This window comes from Myxocyprinus asiaticus, chromosome 33, assembly GCF_019703515.2.
Source record: "Myxocyprinus asiaticus isolate MX2 ecotype Aquarium Trade chromosome 33, UBuf_Myxa_2, whole genome shotgun sequence".
Taxonomy (NCBI): Eukaryota; Metazoa; Chordata; class Actinopteri; order Cypriniformes; family Catostomidae; genus Myxocyprinus; species Myxocyprinus asiaticus.
The window spans coordinates 21,926,594-21,951,229 of NC_059376.1; the positions used below are offsets into that span (position 1 = coordinate 21,926,594).

The window sequence follows — 24,636 nt, forward strand, 5'->3', positions numbered from 1 at the left end:
TTCCCTGCAGAAGGGGGATGATGTAAATATAGCAGGCAGGAAAAAAGCTCTTCAGTGGACTGACAGCCATTCAACTGTTACTATTTTGGATTAAGCAACTTCCTGTTTATGACACACCGTCTACAACATTCTATCAACAATACTGAAGCAACATCATAAAAAGATATCACAGAAACTCAAATCTAGTGTTGTGTGATGGCTACTCATTCCTTTTATTTTAAATCCCTTAAGTCAATAAAACACTCTGACATCCGATCTCACCTGACAACATACAAGAAGTTGATTCAATTATCACTTTTAAAAAGCTGGCTTTAGTAGCTTAATTATTTTCTTTCCTTGCTAACTTTAAAAAAAAATTCCCTATTTATTTTATTTTTATTTATATATCTTAATTTGTCATGTTTCTGTGTATTTTATTTTTACTCTTTCAATATTATGTCCTTGCATCTCTTTCCATATGTGTACTGTATTTGTCTCTTCTGTAAAGCAGAAAAGTGTAAAAACACTATTCTATAAGGTGCTATTTAAATGAAGCTTTCCTTGTTTACTGTAAAAGTAACAACAGAAAAGGAAAAAGCATATATGCACAGAGGAAACAGGTCAAGTATCACTGTCATGTCTGTATGTTACTTGTCTTGCCTTTTCGAATTTTTAAACGGGTCACACAATTCCAAAATCTGAACTCAAACGTCAGTTAGAACTAATGAAAAGCAGTTATGTTCCCCTAAAAACAAAAAACATTATCTATGAGCTAAGATTACATTTAGTGGTGGACTCAAAGTCAATAGAAAAACATAAAATAATGATGCTACCACCTTTCTAAGGTTTTATAATGTTTTGCTCCAAAATCACTAGTGAAAATTATTTTGATCCCCAACTACAAAATAATGGATTAATCAGTTTATATTGGTCCATGGCATTTTATATTTTAGCTTTCATCATAATTTATGGTCATCTTTAACCAGTGAAAAAACATATCAAAAACAAAATTTTGGGGACATGGAAACAGTGAGGGGGTTGCAGTATGAAGCATTTACATGTTTCCATTGATCATGGTATAAATAATGGGGGGGTTGTACTTGCTTGTTTTGATTATTTTGATTATACCTCCCCCCACCCACCCCCCACCCCGGAATCTATGCCCCTGCTTGGAACGATCCTCTAGTTGGGGACCTCTAGTTGAGTTTACACAGAATTGCCCACTGAAATTTCCAAGTATTTTTCAAGCCTTTTTAAGATTTTACAAACTTCCATTACTTTTCCAGGCCTGGAAAACATAATTTTAATTTCTAGGTTATCCATGAACAAGGGAACCCTGACTTCATTAATCATATGAGGCAAACACACAAAATTCCAAGTATGCACTGATGAAACTTCACCATTAACATATCTGGTCCTTGATTTCTAATCTCAATTTTTTTTCAACAGACTGAACTCATAATATGAAACCATTAAATCTCATCTTCACTTTTACTGCCAGCCTAATCTTTCCAAACACAAACTGGGTACTAAAATAAACACATATGTGGTCCCCGCTTCCCACTTGAATAAATACTTTGGCCTTTGTAAGGCAAATGTTAAGTAATTGTGACAACTGAATTCAGAGGTACAGCACCCGATAATGACAGGGCTCTTGGCATGCACTCCACATGCATCGATTTCAGCAGATGGCTCTGAGAGTAAAGAGAAAAGTGGTGTGGTGTTAAAAGGATTTGCTCCTTTAGTAAATCAATTGAACTCTCGTCAGCATGGTCACCTGGGAGGCAGTGGTCACATGGGTGAGAGTGGAAATGGATTTTACCAGAAAATCACGCAGACATGTCTCTCCTTTGCTTGGCTACAAGAGGCAACTAAAAAATAGCCTCCGTCAATGGCAATTCACTTAGTACAGCCAGCTGAGAAGTCAATACAAGATTTGTTTAGATGTATTCTGAGGGAAAATAGCAGATACTCAATAGATGGGATACTTTACACACTGTATATCGTTCCTATTTAAAACTATGACCAATGCTGTCTATAGACTATTTTTTCATAGCATAAAATGGTATTAGTAATTCTGTGACAGCCTAATGTCTTGCTTGAGCCAGTTTAGGGAGTGGAAAAGCATAGCTGTGCCTAATACTCACAAAAGGCATGAAAATAGCAATGTTTTTTTTTTCAGGAGTTTTAATATGCTTTATCTCTAGGTGGGAAAAATCACATGGTCCTTTCAACCACAGCCTATTGGCATGCAAAATTAACTTTTCCCCACACATACCAATAGCGAGTGTATTGAGAAAATGTACGACCAAAAATAATTCTTACTGGCCATGGAACTGTATGTGATATACAATGGTGGCCAAAAGTTTGGAATAATGTACAGATTTTGCTCTTATGGAAAAAAATTGGTACTTTTATTCACCAATGTGGCATTCAGCTGATCACAATGTATAGTCAGGACATTAATAACATGAAAAATTACTATTACAATTTGAAAGAAAATTTCAGAACTTCTTAAACTACTTCAAAGTGTTCTCATCAAAAAATCCTCCACATGCAGCAATGACAGCTTTGCAGATCCTTGGCATTCTAGCTGTCAGTTTGTCCAGATTCTCAGGTGACATTTCACCCCACGCTTCCTGTAGCACTTGCCATAGATGTGGCTGTCTTGTCGGGCACTTCTCACGCACCATACAGTCTAGCTGATCCCACAAAAGCTCAATGGGGTTAAGACCCATAACACTCTTTTCCGATTATCTGTTGTTCAATGTCTGTGTTTCTTTGCCCACTCATCCTTTCTATTTTATTTCTGTTTAAAAAGTGGCTTTTTCTTTGCAATTCTTCCCATAAGGCCTGCACCCCTGAGTCTTCTCTTTACTGTTGTACATGAAACTGGTGTTGAGCAGATAGAATTCAATGAAGCTGTCAACTGAGGACATGTGAGGCGTCTATTTCTCAAACTAGAGACTCTGATGTACTTATCCTCTTGTTTAGTTGTACATCTGGCCTTCCACATCTCTTTCTGTCCTTGTTAGAGCCAGTTGTCCTTTGTCTTTGAAGACTCTAGTGTACACCTTTGTATGAAATCTTCAGTTTTTTGACAATTTCAAGCATTGACCTTAAGACAAGCCAATCTATTGCATACTGTGGCAACTCAAAAACAAACACAAAGACAATGTTAAGCTTCATTTAACGAACCAAATAGCTTTCAGCAGTGTTTGATATAATGGCAAGTTTCTAGTATCAAATTAGCAATTTAGCATGATTACTCAAGGATAAGGTGTTGGAGTGATGGCTGCTGGAAATGGGGCCTGTCTAGATTTTATCAAAAATGACTTTTTTTCAGATAGTGATGGTGCTGTTTTTACATCAGTAATGTCCTGACTATACTTTGTGATCAGCTGAATGCCACTTTGGTGAATTAAAGTACCAATTTCCTACCGAAACAGCAAAATCTGTACATTAATCCAAACTTTTGGCCACCAGTTTTTAATATATATATATATATATATATATATATATATATATATATATATATATATATATATATATATATATATATATATATACACTTGACTGAAATGTTTCTCATGATCTTAAAATCTTTTGATCTGAAGGCGTATGCTTAAATGTTTGAAATTAGTTTTGTAGACAAAAATAAATTGTGCCACCGTATTAATATATTTCATTATAAAACTAAAATGTAATAAAAAAAAACAGTTTTTGAAATTGATGACTTGGACCAAATAATAAAGAAAAGCAGCCAATAAGTGCCCAACATAGATGGGAACTCCTTCAATACTGTTTAAAAAGCATCCCAGGATGATACCTCAAGAGGCTGGTCTGAGAGTGTGTGTGTGTGTGTGTGTGTGTGTGTGTATATATATATATATATATACAGTTAAAGTCAGAAGCTTACATACACTTAGTTTGAAGTAATTAAAACTCATTTTTTAACCACTCCACAGATTTCATATTGCAAACTATAGTTTTGGTAAGTAATTTAGGACATCTACTTTATGGATGACATGGGTCATTTTTCCAACAATTGCTTACAAACAGATTGTTTCACTTTTAATTGACTATATCACAATTCCAGTGGGTCAGAAGTTTACATACACTAAGTTAACTGTGCCTTTAAGCAGTTTGGGAAATTCCAGAAAATTATGTTAAGCCTTTAGACAATTAGCCAATTAGCTTCTGATAGGATAATTGGAGTCAATTGGGGGTGTACCTGTTGATGTATTTTAAGGCCTAACATCAAACTCAGTGCCTCTTTGCTTGACATCATGGGAAAATCAAAATACAAAAAAAAATCGAAAGTCTGGTTCATTCTTTGGAGCAATTTCAAAACGCCTGAAGGTATCACGTTTGTCTGTACAAACAACAGTACGCAAGTATAAACACCATGGGACCACACAGCCATCATACCGCTCAGGCAGGAGACGCATTCTGTCTCCTAGAGATGAACGTAGTTTGGTATGAAAAGTGTAAATCAATCCCAGAACAACAGCAAATGACCTTGTGAAGTTGCTAGGGGAAACAGGTAGACAAGTATCTATATCCACAGTGAAAGGAGTCCTATATCAACATAACCTGAAAGGCTGCTCAGCAAGGGAGAAGCCACTGCTCTAAAACCGCCATAAAAAAGCCAGACTACAGTTTGCAAGTGCACATGGGGACAAAGATCTTAATTTTTGGAGAAATTTCTTCTGGTCTGATGAAACAAAAATGTAACTGTTTGGCCATAATGACCACTGTTATATTTGGAGGAAAAAGGGTGAGGCTTGCAAGCCGAAGAGCACCATCCCAACCGTGAAGCATGGGGGTGGCAACATCATGTTGTAGGGGTGCTTTGCTTCAGGAGGGACTGGTGCACTTCACAAACCAGACTCTGTTACACCAGTTCTGTCTGGAGGAATGGGCCAAAATTCCAGCAACTTATTGTGAGAAGCTTGTGGAAGGCTACCCAAAAAATTTGATCCAAGTTAAACAATTTAAAGGCAATGCTACCAAATACTAACAAAGCGTATGTAAACTTCTGACCCACTGGGAATGTGATGAAAGAAATAAAAGCTGAAATAAATCTTTCTCTCTACTATTATTCTGACATTTCACATTCTTAAAATAAAGTAGTGATCCTAACTGATCTAAGACAGTGAATGTTTTCTATGATTAAATGTCAGGAATTGTGAAAAACTAAGTTTAAATGTATTTGGCCAAGGTGTATGTAAACTTCTGACATCAACTATATATATATATATATATATATATATATATATATATATATATATATATATATATATATATATCACGGTTAACCGAATGTTAAAAACAGTAACAGTGAAGAGGAATCTATATTTTATAAACTGTACCCCCCCAAACCTATCCATCAGTGGAGTAAGCATTGAATGTTAGAGGGGAAAATGCAACCTTTGAATTGTACTCGTTACTGATTATGTGAATGTGATTACTTTCTGGTCTCAACGCAGGATCCAAGCCCGGGTCTGCCTCACTGCTGACCAGGGTTGGGAGGATTACTTTTTAAATGTATTCCACTACAGATTACAGAATACATGCTGTAAAATGTCATTTGTATGTATTCTTAAGATCAGTAACATATTCTAAATAATTTGGATTACTTCTTCAGCACTGGTAAATTCTTTCACTTGTTTTGACTATAAAAACTCTGCCAGTACAATAAGACAAAATACACGTTAAAAATACATTCTCTGAAAAACCTAAATATCTTATGAGGTGTTGTTTCTAAAACAAGATAAATCAAATTGATCTTGTTTTAAAGATTTTTAGATATTTTTTATGGGAAAACAATAAAAAAAATTATTATTAATGATATAATTTTTGACCTAATATCAAAGGTCTTACTAGAAAAAATAAATTATGATCCAACGTGAATTTTCTTGATGAAAAAATATGATCGTGTCTGGTAACGTGCATGTAAAATGACTAGAAATAGCATTTTATCTTAGCGTAAAGCTGACAATTTACACAAGGTTTATTTCTATTTCTTCTGCTCCAAACTTATTTCAAACTTATTTCTCTGTCTGCTCGTATGAATGTGAGAATGTGAATAAGAAAGTGTTTTACTGCTGCTCAAACGCTCTTTGGATCGCATCATTTATAAGTATAAATGTTTTCCATCTGAAAGGAGTAAATATTAAATGAAACAAATGACAATAAAATGCAAAGTAATCTCTTCAGTAATCAAAATACTTATTGAATGTAACTGTATTCTAAATACCAATGATTTAAATTGTAACTGTAGTAGAATATGGTTACTTATATTTTGTATTTTAAATACGTAATCCCGTTACATGTATTTCGTTACTCCCCAAACCTACTGCTGATGCAACACACATCAGGTCATGCCACTGGGGAAGGTAAACACACTGGATCCCGTGTGATCATGTTGAGTCTTATTAAAGATGTGATATCTTTAAATGTCTTAGATTTGACTCGCTCATGTAACTTTCCAACAGCAAAAGTACAACTGACCTTATTAGGCCGCAATTTAAACCAAGTAATATTGCAGTTCCTAATAAAATTACCAGCCTAAGCCAATTTGTACTCACATTTGGCAACCTTGTCAATGGTTATCTCAAAATTAAGGTCAGGAAAGTTTTCCCAGTGCAAGAAAAAAAAAAAAGTCATTACAATCAAGCAATAGATGAAAACAATTACAACAACCAACACTGTTATATCCAAACCAACCATCTAAGCAATAAAGCATTGGTAAGATCATAAAACTAGCGGTCGGCATGGCAACAAAAGAACCTGTGGGATTTAAAAGCTTAAACCTTCAATAAATCTGCAGTGTGAAACATTTCTGCTTATTTTGCATTATGAAAAGGAATAGTGTACTGGCCAAATACCCTCAATTGTTTGGAGTTTCCAAACAGACTTTACAAGCAGACCCCATCTACATACAGAATAAAAATAAAACCTCTGGGCCTTCAACCGCACACCGCCTGCTGGTTTGGCTGATGGCCAGATCCCTCATGCTCCATCAAAACATTTCCGTCGTCCACTGTCTGGTTTCATTATGAAGGGTAATGCATCAAGGGTGGACCGTAACAGTCATTAAATTCTCTTGATGATCAGACAGGTCAAGGAGAACTAATGAGAATTAAAGGTGTGGCTACCAAACATACTCATTAAACAAAGTTAAAATAGCTTGAGTGGGCACAGGGGAGAAATATCAAAGCTTAGAAATGCCCAAGTCTGTTGGACAGTGTAGGACTGTTGGACAGTGTTACTTTAGTAATATTTGTAGTAATATACTTTTATTTCCTCATCTGATTCTTCTGAAGTGCCATTGCCTCCCTTGCCTCCATGGAAAAAAATGCTCCTGATACACACAGTGAATCACATGCTGTGCATTAACATTAGGAACTTTTACCAACACCAGTTCCACTCAGACATATCCTAAATCTTACAAGAGTCATATCTGACCTATAGGCTACTCTAAACCAACCACTTTACACACACAACTGCGCACCAGCTCTTGAGGGTCAGCGCCTAGGCTCATAGGCCACTTTACATTTCATTAGCCATGTATTTACTACACTTCTCAAGCAGCTAAGACATTCCATAAACACTTAAGGGAATGAGCACAGAAGGCCCTTTCAGTCCCACCAGGGAAGCACTGTAATCCCTAGAGGGGGATCAGGGCACACAGTAGACGAACAGTAGAAAAAGCTTTGGAACTTTGTTTCTTTACAGTCTCATCTGCTCGACATTATGAGGTACAAGGGGACTGCAAGACATATCTGATAGATCAAGGGCGACGTGTTAAGCTGAAGGGTGCCATGAAACGGTGCTGCTGCAATATGCCGAGGGGGCCACGATATGCAGAAGGGCACAGTAAAACACAAGTCCCCTCCCACCCCCGTTTGTCACATTGATACCCCCCCGCCCCCTCAACAATTTTTCAACAGGGCCGATTTTTGTTCCCAGTCCGCCCCTGGATATACTGTTAAAAAGTTTTTGGACGCTTAACTGGTTGTCAAACTTAGTGGAAAATGTCCATAGTTAATATGTTGAATTACACCTGTGGTTAGAATCCCTCTATGAACTTGAGGGTCACTGAATTCACACAATCACTAAAAGACTTTGGCAATATTTTTGTTAATTTTATAGGCTGTCAGGTAAAAAAAAAAAAAAAAAAAAGATGTCAACTTTTAAAGGTGCATCTCAAGACACCAGTATTCTGTTATATCTGTTGTGCCACATCGACACTGTAGGTTTCTTTACCGCGAGAACGCGCTTGGTCTAAATGGCCCCTAAGAAAAGTAAAGTTAGTTCTCAGAAAAGGTCTAAAATCAGTTTGCAGATGCCACTTGGTTTGATATTTTGTTGTCTAATGCAATGACATCCATGCATTTCGAAGTGTGAATGGGCATCTGTATAAATGCACATGTCTGTGTGAGATAAACTGAATGGGTACGGCTGAGAATGGTGAAATAAATCAACAAATCTGAAGAGAGGCAAAAGGACAAGACAGTTGTGGAAAATGGGTAGCAGGCGTTATGATGTTACAGTGAGTTACTAGGGATCCAAGCCTTGTTGACAGCAAGAAAATTTGGTTGGATAGGTTTCCCTGCTAAGGGGTAATTTAGGGGAGGGGGGTGGTATTGTTGCAGGCAAAGGGGTTGGTGCAGAATTAGGACGGGGGGTGACACGGGTGAGTAAATCTGAGGAGAAGCACAGAGTGCATGTTACAACAAGACAGCACTGTACTGAAGACCTCAGGGGAAACGCATGGCATTGTCACTTTTTATTCACTGAATGAAGAAAAGAAAACAGTGGAAGCAGAAATGGAAAATCATGTAGTTCAAGAAAACTGAAATCGCTTGCAAGCAGTTTTCTTTCCTGTGTCAACATATTTCATATCGAAACGAGAAGTTTGGCCAAAACATATCAATTGGCTATTTTAATACTGCCAATAGGCTTTAGTTAAATCACAGCCATGAACCATGATTTGCTACTTGCTAGTTGGTTACAGGAGGCGTAAATGGGGAGGGACATTTTCGACAAAAATCTGTGTAGTGCAAGATTTTTTGTCATCAATCTAGTCATCAATATTTTTAGTCATTTTCCTAGAAGAAAAAGGTCAAATTACATAAATATAAAAAATAAAGTTTTAAAGGTGTTAAAGGTTAATTTGGTGAACTTTTTAGGAGCACACTAGCATATAGATGGCTTAAATCTAAAAACAGACTAAAAATGCACTAAAAGCTACCAAACTCAAATCTGGATTTCATGGGGACATTAAAAGGGGTTTATTTTTGTGAATCAGATCAATGCAGAGAAATGGATTTAAAACCCATTAAAAACATCAACAGATGCCATGGGAAGCAAGAAAAACACTATGATTGCAAACACCAGAAAAGCCAGTTAAGTGTCCATTTGAAGTTGAATTGTTGCATGATGACCCTGTTCACTCTTTCCATCATTTGACATTCTCCTCTGTAATTACAATAAGAGACCTTTCTACCTTTGTGATTTAATGTTTGCAAATACAGTGTGTGGAGGACAGGCTTTTTCTGGTAGCTTATTACTACAATTGTCAGACGTTTGTCACACATTTCCACTTGTGAAAATGTTTCTATTTTGCATTTTTCTAATTTAATTGATTATTTTTCATTAATGATATTATCAGCATAACAGTTTGAGTGAAAAATTTGTGCAAAACCTGATGATTATGATTCAATCATGATCCTGCATGTGAATTTTCACAGAACATCTTGTGAAAGTGCTTTAATGAAAGAAAACCTGTCCTTTTGTACAAAGTGAGTTAACACAGTTACTGTCACAAATTTGCTTATTTGATTACTGATCACAAAATTGTGTGGAATCTTAAATATTTCTTAAATTATGTCATTGTAATCATGTAATCACTACCACGCACGCAACAGCGATAGTTTTTCGCACCTGCATTCCAATCTACATCTTGATGTAATCCTTCCTCATGATCACATAGTGTTTTTATCAGCTAAATGGGTGACTAAACACTTTTAAAGTGTGACGAGACTCACGCTGCATGTTCAAGCCATTTGCGCATCATAATTCAATCAACTTTTTAGCCCTTTTCAGTGAATTGCACCTGCAAAATCCTAAAACTTTATTTCCAGGTTTAATTTATATTTTGAATAGACTCCGATTTTTGAACACCACGATGTGGGTTTATTTTTTCTCTTTTAATCATTTAATGCAATTTTGAGTGTGATCATGGTTTAAGAAGGGTGTACCTGTATCCTAGGTTGTAAACCACAAGGATTAATAGCGGTGCTTTCCTTATTACATCCAAGGGCGTTGCCAGGAAATTACTTTTGGGTGGGCCTCAATAAAAATGAATGGGCCAAATTTTCACCCAATTTTTATTATTATTTTTACAAAATTTCCTTAACAGTTAAAACATGCATTAAAACAGTACTTTCAGAAATCAGATTTTTTTTTTTTTTACTATTTTATAAATATACACTGGAGGCCAAAAGTTTGGAATAATATACAGATTTTGCTCTTATGGAAAAAAATTGGTACTTTTATTCACCAAAGTGACATTCAACTGATCACAATGTGTAGTCAGGACATTAATAACGTGAAAAATTACTATTACAATTTGAAAAAAATGTTCAGAACTTCTTAAATTACTTCAAAGAGTTCTCATAAAAAATCCTCCACGTGCAGCAATGACAGCTTTGCAGATCCTTGGCATTCTAGTTGTCAGTTTGTCCAGATACTCAGGTGACATTTCACTCCACACTTCCTGTAGCACTTGCCATAGATGTGGCTGTCTTGTCGGACACTTCTCACGCACCTTACAGTCTAGCTGATCCCACAAAAGATCAATAGAGTTAAGATCCATAACACTCTTTTCCGATTATCTGTTGTCCAATGTCTGTGTTTCTTTGCCCACTCTAACCTCTTCTTTTTGTTTTTCTGTTTCAAAAGTGGCTTTTTCTTTGCAATTCTTCCCATAAGGCCTGCACCCCTGAGTCTTCTCTTTACTGTTGTACATGAAACTGGTGTTGAGCAGATAGAATTCAATGAAGCTGTCAGCTGAGGATATGTGAGGCGTCTATTTCTCAAACTAGAGTCTCTGATGTACTTATCCTCTTGTTTAGTTGTACATCTGGCCTTCCACATCTCTTTCTGTCCTTGTTAGAGCCAGTTGTCCTTTGTCTTTGAAGACTGTAGTGTACACCTTTGTATGAAATCTTCAGTTTTTTGGCAAATTCAAGCACTGTACAGCCTTCATTCCTCAAAACAATGATTGACTGATGAGTTTCTAGAGAAAGCGGTTTCATTTTTGCCATTTTTGACCTAATATTGACTTTAAGACATGCCAGTCTATTGCATACTGTGGCAACTCAAAAACAAACACAAAGACAATGTTAACCTTCATTTAACAAACAAAATAGCTTTCAGCTGTGTTTGATATAATGGCAAGTTTCTAGTATCAAATTAGCAATTTAGCATGATTACTCAAGGATAAGGTGTTGGAGTGACGGCTGCTGGAAATGGAGCCCGTCTAGATTTGATCAAAAATTACTTTTTTCAAATAGTGATGGTACTGTTTTTTTACATCAGTAATGTCCTGACTATACTTTGTGATCAATTGAATGCCACTTTGGTGAATTAAAGTACCAACTTCCTTTTGAAACAGCAAAATCTGTACATTATTCCAAACTTTTGGCCGCCAGTGTATATTTGAAGTCAAAGAATAATCTTTAATATTTTGGATGGGCCTGGGTCTAATTTAGGTGGGCCCAGGCCCACCCTTGGCTATGCCACTGATTACATCACATTGTTCTGAAAGCAAAAAGAAGCAAATTAAACACGGAATGTAGGCTGTCATCCGTGCAGCCTGACCAAAGCAAAGCAGGCACATTTACTCACACGATTAACCAAACATGAAGCCCTGCTCTAAACAGTGCAAAACAAAGTAATTTTACCAAAGTGGAAAAAATCATGAAATGGCAAAGGCTGAATGATTTTAAGGGATAGTTCGCCCAAAAATGTAGATTCTGACATTATTTACTCACCAAAGTCATATCGTTCCAAACCTGTATGACTTTCTTTATTTCATGGAAAAAACAAATAAGTTGTTTAGCAAAATGCACAAACTGCTCTTTTCCGTATGATGAAAGTGGATGGGGGCCAGCCGCTATCAAGCTCCAAAAGGACAAAAAAAAAGACTTAAATTATTATAAAAGTAGCCCACAAAACCCGTGCACTATATTGCAATGCTTCTAATGTCATATGATAGCTTTGTGTAAGGAACTGAATTAAATTTATGTCCTCATTCACCGAAAATCTTGCTTGACAACCGTGGTCAACATTCACAACATTCACTAGTGTATGGAAAAGAGCACCTTTGACATTCTACTATAAATAACTCCATTTGGGTTCCACAAAAGATTAAGTAAGTTTTGGTTTCAAAAGAAATATGTGTGAGCAAATGATGAGTGAATTTTAAATTTGAGTTGAACTATCCCTTTAAGACAGATTTACGGCTTGGTCTTAAAAACCACCAATTCAGGGGGGCCTGGGTAGTTCAGCGAGTAAAGACGATGACTACCACCCCTGGAGTTCGCGAGTTCGAATCCCATGGCATGCTGAGTGACTCAAGCCAGGTCTCCTAAACAACCAAATTGGCCCGGTTGCTAAGGAGGGTAGAGTCAAATGGGGTAACCTGCTCGTGGTCGCTATAATGTGGTTCGCTCTCAGTGGGGCACATGGTGAGTTGTGCGTGGATGCCGCGGTGGATGGCATGAAGCCTCCACGTGCGCTTTGTCTCTGCGGTAACGTGCTCAACAAGCCACGTGATAAGATGCGCGGGTTGACGGTCTCAGACGTGGAGGCAACTGAGATTCATCTTCCACCACCCGGATTGAGGCGAGTGCATTGGGCATTCCAAATTGGGGAGAAAAGGGGAGAGAGAGAGAAAAAAACACCAATTCCCTAAAAATCTAACTGTGTTGCATGGATAGTAACTAAAATGTATTTTCCTATTTATGGCTTTACATGTGTGCTATCAGACTGCAGTATAAAATAACACATGACTGTGTTTATGTGACTCAAAGTGAGAAGCTCCTCCCATTAAATGACAGTGAGAAAGATATGCTCTTTCTCTTCAGCTGGTGATGGTGGTGCTGAGCTCTCCAGCTAGATACATGCCACCCTGCCCTCGTCCCTGCCCCATTTACACAGTCTGACCCCAAGGACAACAGGTGACACAAACACTCATAGATACAAAAAGGGGAGGTTGGCGTGTCTTTAGGCATCAGTAGTGCGAAATTACAGCTTAACAGACCACATAAGTCGACTGTTTGAAAAAAGAAAATTACATGCAGTGGTTTGCTGCTGTTGTCAAGCTTTATGTGCACATGTTGTCCGTTTGATGTTGTATGAGTGGTATTTCTGATGTCTAAGCTTTCATTGGTTTTTTGAGCTCTGGCAGATGATAAAAAGGAAAAACAACAAAAAGAATGAGTGCCAGCAAATACCTCTCTCCATTCCCAACGCCTTATTGAACTCCACAGATTCTGGCAAAGCTTCAGAATACTAAAGATACTATACTTGAATACGATAATATATCATGGAAATCAATGATGCGGTCGGACCAAAAACTACCAATGAAACTCAACTACCACCTATACAACTCAAAAGGATTTCCAAGCAGAACCCACAAGAGCAGTAACCTACAAGTTTCATTCTCTAGCAAAATTTGCAGGCCAACATGAATAGTGTAATTTAAAGGTGAAGTCTGTAATTCTGAGATTGATGTCACAGTGAATTCAACGACAGTAGGTTGAAAATTCTGCTGCTGAAATTGGTCTGTGCTTACCATAATTCAAATCACTGCCCTAAGTGGCCGAATCTAGAAATGTGGTTAAAGGTATGGACACGTGTGAATTCCAGTTTCAGTGTGAAATGTCCACAGAGTGGTGCCAAAATTTAGTTAATTATGTTACACGGTCAACAGGAATACATATGTTGTTAACTCTACTCCCAACCCTAAATGGAATCTCTGAATCGTGCTCAATTAATATGCGAATGCAATTACTTTCTGGTTTCAACATGGGAGGTGAACCCAGGTCTCCCACGCTGCTGACGCAATGTACTTCCAGTAGGGATGTGCACGATTAATCGAGTAATAGAGTACTCGTTCTGCACCAGCTACTCAAGTATTGAAAACACTACTCAAATATCGCAAGTTCATTTTCCTTTCCGCATTTGCATGCCGTGAGCAGAGCTGAATTATACTAATTTCTGAATCTCCCTGAATCTCTGATCAAATCTCGCAGTTACAATTGAGTCCACTAGGGGGCACTGTGGATACATGTTGTTGAGTTGTTGGGTGAGAGAAGAAGATAAAGAAGAAGGCGGCATCTCTGCAGCCAAGTTATATTACAACGCAATCCTTGTAATATTTTGGTTCTTATTGAATTCTACTCTGTATTCGGTTCATGTTGGAGTCATGCATTGCAAACCAACGAGGATCTGCTTTTATGGTTGAAAAAATGTGACGCGAACTCAGAAGCTGATCAGACCAGTATGTGTGTATGAGTGCCAAATCTCTTAACATAAATCTCATAACACAGGCGGAGCACATTTTATAAAAAGCAAACTTTCACCACTTGTTTTTCTGAATAATAATGTGAAATTATAAAAATGTGATAGCCTCTATGTAGACATTTTGTTTTCCATTTTTATTAAAGCATATTGGTTATTACATTTTTTTTTCCCAAAAGAAAAACATAGTTTGTTGAAGTTGTCTTTGAAACCGTAAAATTCATGTATGTGTCATACTTGTTATTTTTTACGTGTATTTTAATTTCGTGTAATCATGTAATCGTTTTTTTGTGGGTTAGATTACTCTCAAAAATACCCATCCCCAACTTCCAGTCCCGCCACACTTGAACCGATGCAAATATGACTGATGGGAGATGCAACTTGTCATCAACTCTGCATAACGGGGCCAATATCAGGGTACTGGATCATTCAGAAACAACATTCTGACTTTTCGTGTGATGATGTTGGGTTGGGATGCTTAAACCAACAGATCAATGTTTAGATATAGTCACAGTGTTTACCCTTTTGGTGGATCAACCAACGAATGGCTTACTTACAGTTGTCATTGCATATTAAGCTTGGACAGAAGAAAGTATTTTAACATTAAAAAAAAATAACATCACCTTTAACAATATCAGGATATCAGGATCACCATGAATTTGAAAACACGCATACATTTCCACACAGAACACACAAGAGCCTGTAAAAGTGCCATGATTTTGAAAAAGTTGCATCCTCCTGCAAAAACTTTTTGGCAATCTTGAGCCAGCAGGCATGGTGGAACTTAAGAGTATGTAGAAACTGTAACAAAGGTCTGTTTATTCTAATAATACAGACAGGATTAGCATGCCTGCCAGGGCCGCTTGCTCCTAAGAGGTGACTTTTAACACTCAGTTCATGGAAGGAAAACCTGCCAGTTTTTGCCTCTAAAGAAAAATATCACACAGTAAAACTGTAAATATCACCTGGTCTCCTTCACTGGCCATTTCTGTCAGCATTATGCCCACAAAGTCAAACTGAACACATTCAGAGTCCAGCAAGCACAACACCTTTGACTGATCATGAGCATTAGCATTTTCTCTCTTTAGCAAGTACTTTTTGTAAAACAAGGCAGATTCCCAAACATGTGTAAAAAGTTACTGTTTAACCACAGAAGTGGTCTGAGGAAACATTTTTATTGTATAATTTATTTTATTATACAGTGTAATACTATTTGGACACTTAAGTTACAATTAAAAGTGTCTGAATGTCATTGTATTTTGAGACCTTTTCTCACAACTAAATTGACATATCTGTCAATATATCATATATCGTATATTTTTGTGACTACTTTTTTTTTATTTTATATCCCCTTTTCTCCCCTATTTGGAATGCCCAATTCTCACTACTTAGAAGGTCCTCGTTGTGGTGCGGTTACTCACCTTAATCCGGGTGGCAGAGGACAAGTCTCAGTTGTCTCCGCTTGTGAGACCGCCAATCCACGCATCTTATCACATGGCTCGTTGTGCACGACACCACGGAGACTCCGCATGTGGAGGCTCATGCTTCCCTCCGTGATCCACGCACAATTTACCACGCGCCCCACTGAGAGCGAGGTTACCCCATGTGACTCTACCCTCCCTAGCAACTGGGCCAATTTGGTTGCTTGGGAGACCTGACTTGAGTCACTCAGCACACCCTGGATTTGAACGCGCGACTCCAGGGGTGGTAGTCAGTGTCAATACTCGCTGAGCTACCCAGGCCCCCTTGTGACTACTTTTAACCGACTGGTCTTGAAGTGATTTTTAATGGATGCATGGAGTCAGTTTCCCTTAAGTTTATGCAGATGTCATAGCAGGGTAACCACAGGTATATTTCATCACATTAACTATGGGTATTTTCCACCAAGTTTGACAACCAGTGTCACTATCATTTTTGTACTTAATTTTGAGCAATATATCTTTTGTTTTACCATTTGAAACCCAACAGACTAATACTTTGTGAAATGTTGTGCCTTAAAATTTTGTTTGTGCTATTTTAAAAAAAAAAAAACCTTGGTTAGATATTTTGTAATATAATGCATAAGCATTCAAGCATTTTTAAGTGTGGCTTAACTGTCTAAATACTTTTTAGGGCCACCATATTTAGTGAGCTTACATATTTTCTCAGTACATTCATACTAAAAGGCTGCCTTGAGTATCCAAATTAATATGTATTTTCATAAATATCAGGGCAGTTACCACAGACTGTGGCACGGTATGTCCTTGTTTGACAAACACACTTGGCTGCACAGACGTTTACATAAGGGAGGGGCACTAGGTGAGCATGACTGAGATTTTAGAGGACTAAAATCTGTGCATCACGCTCTCACCGTGCATTAATGATGCAATCTTTTTAAACTAATCTGCAGGACTCGACTGTGCTTGTTTGAGAGCACCTTCAGGGCATTAGATTCCAAAGAAAACTTAGAGAAAGCTTAGAGACAGCCTGAGGTTTGCTCTACGTCTACACTCCAGGCAGAGTTCCCACTGGTGTAAATCACAATCCATCAAGACACTGTCACTGAAATACCGCTCTCCGCTCTTTATACTGATCATCTGCAATTTGTTTGTGGCATGCTGACTTTGCAGCACAGTGCTTTCTGACTGCTTATGTAACTAAAGCTTGGACTGAGATGATGTCGAGTGAATTGCTCCTCTTTTCTGCTTAAGAGGAGAGAGATCTGATTTTGTCTCTTGATTTCTCTTAAGTCAAACTTGTCAAATTACACGTGTGCAATTGAAAATGTAACTTGAAGAGCAATCACAACAACTACAGAATATAACAAGACATTTAGTTAGCAGTTTCTAATAGTATGTTATAAAGCAAAGTGGGGGAAGTAAAAGACAAGACTTAAGCAGACAATACATGACAATGTAGCAATGAAGTCTGTGTAATCTGCTTAATAAGGAAACAATGGATATATCGTTATCGTGCAATTGCTTAAGCCAGGGGTTCCAAACCTATTTTGTCAGCCGAAGACCAATGACCTCAATTACGCTGCAAAAAAATATTTTTTTACTGTGTATTTTCTGTCTTGTTTTCCAGTATATCTAAATAGCCTTACTAAAAGTAGGCTGATATCTTGGTTTACTGATGAATCGGTGCCGATAGTTAGTTTTTGGAACTTTTGGCTAAAACTATGCCGATAGTTGCGATACGTTTTTTTAAAATTCGATTTTTTCTTTATTCTTCCATGCTCCTATGTGGCTGGTGCAGGAGGACGCTTTTGCTGTCTCTAAATCTTTCATCATCTTACTTTAACGCATATTTTTATTAGTTAATCAATTTATCTTAATTGAAGCAAGCCCATGCAAAGAAAACTGTGACTATATGAAAACGTGCCCCATTAGCACAAACATCAAGACTCCAACTTCATAAATTGTGAAACATAATAAACCTTATTTTTCATTAAACCTCATCTGTTGATATACAAGTTGATTACCCTTCATCTGGTAAATATATGCTATAAAAAGCTTAATTTGGTAAATACGTAATTTTAAAGCATCGTAAAAGTGCCAAGTCTCCGTCATTTCAAAATGAGTGTCCCTTATGTGTTTTGGGTTCATTTATGGTTAAAAGTACCACGTTATGCACCAAATCTTGAAAAAAAATTATTTTATTCATTTTTTTCTAGACTCCTGTAGCCTGTGTGCTTGTGCCCATCATAGTAAGACAAGACCCATCATACTAAAAAAAAAAGATAATTTTTTAACATTCTATAAATCGATTTTAAAAACTATTGTCCGATTAATCGGTTATCGGTCTTTACCACCAGCTTAATGATCAGTATTTCAAAATTGTATTTTATGTGAGATTATAGATATCAGAGAAATTTAACATAATTGAGGTTTATGCTTTTAAAAAACAGTAAAAATACATGCTAATGAGGCAAGAAAAATAAACTTGTTTTCCCTTTCAATTAAGTTTATTTTTCTTACCCCCACTATCTAATAGTTGATTCTGTTTTATTTTGAAATTTTGCTTTGGAAAAAGTACATTTATGTAGTTTTAAGAATGTTTAGATACATTTACATGTAAACAAGACCAAAATTAAGAAAGATGTTTTTTTGTAGAGTATCAGTATTTACTCCCAAAGGTTTTAGAAATGTTAACCTATGAATAAATATAATTAATTTCACATGTTGGTATGTGGAAATAATTAAAACAATGTATTTAATCATTTTGATAAGATCATGCAATTGTACTATTTTGATGGTTTTAATTTTATGCATTTATTTGTTTTTTTAATTATAATTTAATTTGGCAACTGGCTTTTTGCATGTCTATCACAATCTAATATGAAACCACTGCAGTTCCTTTACAACCCCCCCAGTTGTGAAACCCTGTCATTTGTCTTTCACTCCACCCCCAACAAAAAAAGCCCTGCTAAATTCATTATCTTAGAATGACCCCTTTAGGTTAATTAGCCCTCGGCAGGACAACAACACTAATGTGAACTGATGCATAAACACTCTGGGTGGACAGAGAGCGAGTGACTGCGCTGCCTAAAGCCATTCTGGGCCTTGAACGCAGCAGATCAAACTAGTTTCATCATCAGACTTAGACTAAGAAGAGGGGTTAGAAACTGCACTGACAACTTTGCACAAAGAAGAAAGATAGTAGACGGGTGGTGCAGTTGTTAGAAATCTAGATTGACTAAGTAATATCGATCTCAATCAATCAGATTGATGTTTGAAGTGTTGCACAACTGCAAAGAACTAAATCAAAAAATAATAAAACATAATAATAAAAATAAATAAGTGTCAAGAAATTTCATTAGAATTGATCTTTGTGTCTGGTTCTTGGCTAAAAAAACATGCCCTTTTTTACTTTCCCACTGTCCAGAGTAAGAAATTAATGGGATCTCAAGGAGTAAAATGCCACTGAAGTGTCAAAATGTGGGTGTAAAATATGTAATATTTGGTATCTTTAAATTCTATTCTAGACTTAGTATTTTAATGAATTTATTTGATTAAATTATTTTATATAAACATGATGACAGTGTGATTTTATGTTTAAAAAAAAAAAAAAAAAAAAAAAAGACATTTCGCATCTGAAAATTAACACTAAATATTGACCCATGAAGTGATAATTCACCCGAAAATGAAAATTCTGTAATCATTTACTCACCTTCATGTTGTTCCAGAATCATATTAGGCAGAATGTTAGCCTGGGTCACCATTTACTTTCATTATATGGAAAAAAGATGCAATGAAAGTACATAGTGACTGAGGCAAACATACTGCGTAACATCTCCTTTTGTGTTTCACGGAAGAAAGTCATACAGGTTTGGAAAAACATGAGGGTGAGTAAATGATGACAGAATTTTCATTTTTATGTAAACTATCCCATTTTTAAAGGTTAATTTCTGAAACTGTCACTGTCATCTGTTTTCCTGTGGAAGGAAGTGTTAAATCTGACCTAATGGAAGGCCCAAACAGACACTGTACAAAAGTAAACACTGAAAGAATGTTGTCTTACCCAGATCTCCATGGAAACTGTTGTTGAAGTTGCTGGAGCATCCATCAGCAGGCCAGATCTTGCGGACACCAACAACATTGCCCTCAGAGAATGCTAGCTGTTGCCTGAGACGTTTTTGGGAGTGAGGTGTAGGAGGACTGCCGCTCTCAAACGACTGCTGAGAGTGCTGGGATGGGGAGCGACTCTTCTCTCGGTACATACGGTAGGCGGTGGGGCTTGGGGACACGTGGCTGGACTGACCTGAGGAAAAGTCCTCTTCGCTGGAGGTCAGATTTTCATTGGAGCTGCAATCAGGCGTGTAGCCATCCTCAAAACTCCCAGGCGAGCATGATCGCCTGGGCCAAGTCAGATGCAAATCCTCCCCGTCTCCCATAATGCCCCCCACATAAACGGTTGTATAGGGCTGACAGTCAGACTGTTGCCAGTTCGGTTGAGGAGCTCTGTTTGACTCAGTCTTCCCTCCGTTTAGTCGTATAGAACCGTCTTTGAGGAACTGAGGATTCAGATTTGCATCTTCAAACTCACAGTTGTCATGGTGTGTAGACCTCTCTGGTTTACAGACATCCCCAAAAGCAGTGGAGAGATTACCCGGTACAGAGTGTAAGGACCTTTTGCGCTCCATCTGCATAGCCTGACTACCCAAACTACTTATCTTTTCAGAGACTTCTCTATCATTGACTCTAACAAGACCTTTGTCATGGTGGTATTCCATATTCACATAGTAAGGCTTCTCACTCTTGCCCTCCCCTGATGTTTGAGAATTGGCATGCCTAATACGTTCAAAGTTTGACCTGAGAGCTGCAACTCCCAACCCCATGCTGGCTTTCTCCTTTGGTGGAGACTCAGGAACACCATCCACCTCATGGTGTCCAGGACCACGGCCAGCAATGGGCCGTTGGGGAGCTTCAACACTCCTTTTTTTGGACGGAGACATGCCATCTGTTTCCCCATCTCTGTTTTTCTGTCTGTCCCGGTCTGAGATATCCCCTCCCTCCACCTCAACAGACAGTTGAGACTCACGGTTCTCCTCTGGGGACAAACCTATGGTTGTTGTGTGCCTCGGTTTAGCTGGAAGACACCTGCTGCCATCCACTTTCCCAGGCAGCTGATGATGGGAGTTTGTGGATGCTGGTTGGTTCCGGTCACATTGCGAGACCTTACTGAAGCCCCATCTTTGAGAATCGTGGCTTCTTCTCTCCTTGGCCAGAAGCGTTTGTAGGTAGATCATTCGAAAGCGCTCTTTGTTCACTTCCATCTCCAGTCTCCTGATAGAGTTTCTGCATTTCTCCAGCTCCTGCTCAATGTCTCCCACAGAGTTCAAAGTCATTTCAGGAGGATCTGAATCAGGAAACTGAGCTTTCCATGCTTCCACAAAACCAACCGGTTCTACCATGGTTGCTTAATGCTGGATTACTTATTTAGTGAGAAAATAATTCACGTACTCGACATATTGTTTCTAGTAACAGACACAACGCAAACGGTGATCACTTCACATCTTAACTTTTCATTTGAACTTGTTCTGCATGCATCTTCACTTTCATGTCTGACAAATACTTGATAGTTGATGTTGGACAGATGCTTACCTCTCTCCTTTAACAATAACAAGCAGTGCAGAAAAATCCACGTGTACTTTAAACATTTACATCCGCGTTTCGTCCCATTTAAATGGCAAATTTGCAATTGAGAATCGCTCCTTGCACACACTGGTTCGCTCGCGACATGCACTTTTCATTCACGTTATCAGCGCAAGTTGCTGAAATCTTTTTATTCTGCTCATTTGAATGGTATATCCAAAGACGTTTCCAGAAGATAATCGCGTTAGTATCTCAAATGACCATATTTCGCAAAAGCGGTCTGTACTCTTTAAGTAAGATGCAACATTACGCTGCTGTCCGTCACTCCATATGATCTGACTATGTAGTTTGCTCTCTTTCTCTCTCTCTCTCTCTCTCGCTCTGTCTCTGTCTCTCTCTCTCTCTGCGTGTTGCTGCAGGAAGAGGTGGGACCACACCAAGTACACAATACTGACTGCACAGACAATATCAGTTTAAAGATACAGGGTCGATTGTTCAGAAACAAAGGGAAACAAAACTCAAAGAGCGTTTGCTGTTTTACAGTTGTTTTTCTAGGTAAACATGCAGTAGATGGACGGATTTGACAGTTATTTAGTGTCTCGCGCCGGAGCGCCGAGTTTTTTAAACATCATGTCAGGTTTCCGAAATCGCCCCCTATATAGTGCACTATTTTTGGTGTCTCGAGACACCTGCGTTCTGTTCTATTTGCTCCCCTGCATCTAGTGTTTTTTATTTATCATTTTTTTGTGATTTGTGGTCTCAACATCCTCCAAAAAGAATTGATCAAGAAAGCTTTTTGCATTACAGCCTACATGTTATCTTTTGTTCTTTTTATTAAAGAGTGATTACCCACACTATAATAATCAGATAATTTATCATACCGACTATTTTTTTGGCGGGTTTGTAATTTTTTAAAGGAATAGTTCACCCCGAAATGAAAATTCTCTCATCATTTTCTCACCCTCATGCCATCCCAGATGTGTATGACTTTTTTTCCTCTGCAGCACACAAATTAATATTTTTAGAGGAATATCTCAGCTCTGTTGGTCCATACAATGCAAGTGAATGGTGGCCAGAACTCCAGAAGGTCCAAAAAGGACATAAAGGCAGCATAAAAGTAATCCATACGACTCCAGTGGTTAAATCCATAGGCCTATCTTCTGAAGCGATATGATCAGTGTGGGTGAGATACAGACCACACCGTGAGATACAAGTCCTTTTTTTTTTTTTTTTTTTTTACTATAAATATACTTTCACACAGCCTTTCTTTTATACTGCCTTCATGTGCATTTAAACCTTTAAAGTTCTGGCCTCTATTTGCTTGCACTGAATGGACCTACAGAGCCAAAAGTATTCTTCTAAAAATCTTTGTTTGTGTTCAGCAGAAGAAAGTGATGAGAGAATTTTCATTTTTATGTGAACTATCCCTTTAAGTTGCCATCCTTGAACACCTGACAGTGTAACCAACTTGTAAAGTGCAGCGGCATTTCTCATCACCTTGAAGTCTGCCAAATGAACTTGTCTCCATCTAGCGGTACTAAATGGAACAGCAGTTCGGCCATTCAAGAGATAGTTCACACAACAGTGAAAATTCTGTGATCATTTACTCACCCTCATATTGTTCCAAGCCTGCATGATTTTCTTTCTTCCATGTAACACAAAAGGCAAAACGTTAGGGACTGTCAGCCACAATCGCCATTTACTTTCATTGCATTTTTTTTCCATGTACAATGCTGACTTTGGCTAACGTTATGCCTTATCTCCATTTGTGTTCCATGGAAGAAAGAAAGTCAAATGGTTTTGAAGCAACATGAGGCTGAGTTAATGATGACAGAATTGTCCTTTTTCAGTAGACTATCCCTTTAAATATTATTGCTAGTTTCTACGGTAGTTCCTCCGAATCAAAACATTTTAGAAAAGAAAGATTTCGGTGGCAGACTGTTTTTGTTTTGCAGTACCCACAGACTTTATTATTTTGATATTTCCTTTTAATCTCATTCTTGTTACCCTCACCTTAGAAAAGCTTATAGATAAACCAACACATTCATTTATATCATATACAGGGGCATAGCAACCATTATAACTTTTAGAAATAACTAAATTTGTCATGTGTGTGGCAACAATAATCTTAAGTTATAGTATACATCTAAAAAATGCTATTATTCATTGACTTCTCCATGTTTTTTGTTTGGCCATTATATTGAATTTAGATTAATGGTATTGTTGATGTTTGTGGCATATCTATTTTAGAATAAATGAATAAATAATTAAATAATGATCAGTGACCAGTTCAACAGTGTAGACAGAGAAGTGACACAAGCTTCTGAAATTGTTCAGTGTATATCTGACACTGACATTAAGGAATATTTTTTATAATTTGATTCTTTTGTTGTGGTTGACAGGACCGATGTTTGAAATGTTTGACAGCCGTCATTAAATTACATAATAATTCTTTTGCTTAATATGAACATTTCCGTTCATACCTGGTGGCTACATTTTAGTTCTAATTATTAAAGTTCTATCATAATTAATTTTCTATTTGTTTTATTTTTTATGTTTCCTAAAAGTTCAGTTCATGCTTTCTTTTTTAAATTATATTCTTAACATAAAAAACGCATTCTTATCACATATTCTTTTTTTTTTCAATTAACATTTTTTATTGATTCAAAAATACACAACAGAGAAAAACACAACACATACACATCGAATCAATATTTAACATTTAACCCCCACTAATATCCCTCCCCAATCACCAACCCCACCCTGACCCCCAACGAACACCCCTGTGGTCACATATAATAAAAAAAAAATTACAATTAAAAAATATATAATAAACATACATAATTAAACTAAACTTCTCTCTCCCCATCCCCTCCCCAAGAATCCCCCAAAATGCTAAATATTTACCCCATGTCCTAACAAACAAGTCCCCAAACCCCTGCCTTCTACTTGCCACCTCCTCGAAAGCTGCCACCATCCC

At 37.4% G+C, this 24,636-nt stretch overlaps 1 protein-coding gene across 2 annotated transcripts in view; it reads right to left on the minus strand.

Moving 5' to 3' along the window:
• Nucleotides 1-22,004, minus strand: part of LOC127424329 (breakpoint cluster region protein-like) — a 70,660-nt gene extending 48,656 nt beyond the window's left edge. For both annotated transcript variants that reach the window (XM_051669403.1, XM_051669402.1), the window contains exon 1: nt 20,083-22,004. In XM_051669403.1, coding sequence (XP_051525363.1) covers nt 20,083-21,475 — 1,393 coding nt within the window. In that variant the 5' untranslated portion in view covers nt 21,476-22,004. The remainder of the gene's footprint in view (nt 1-20,082) is intronic.
• Nucleotides 22,005-24,636: the final 2,632 nt, after the last annotated feature.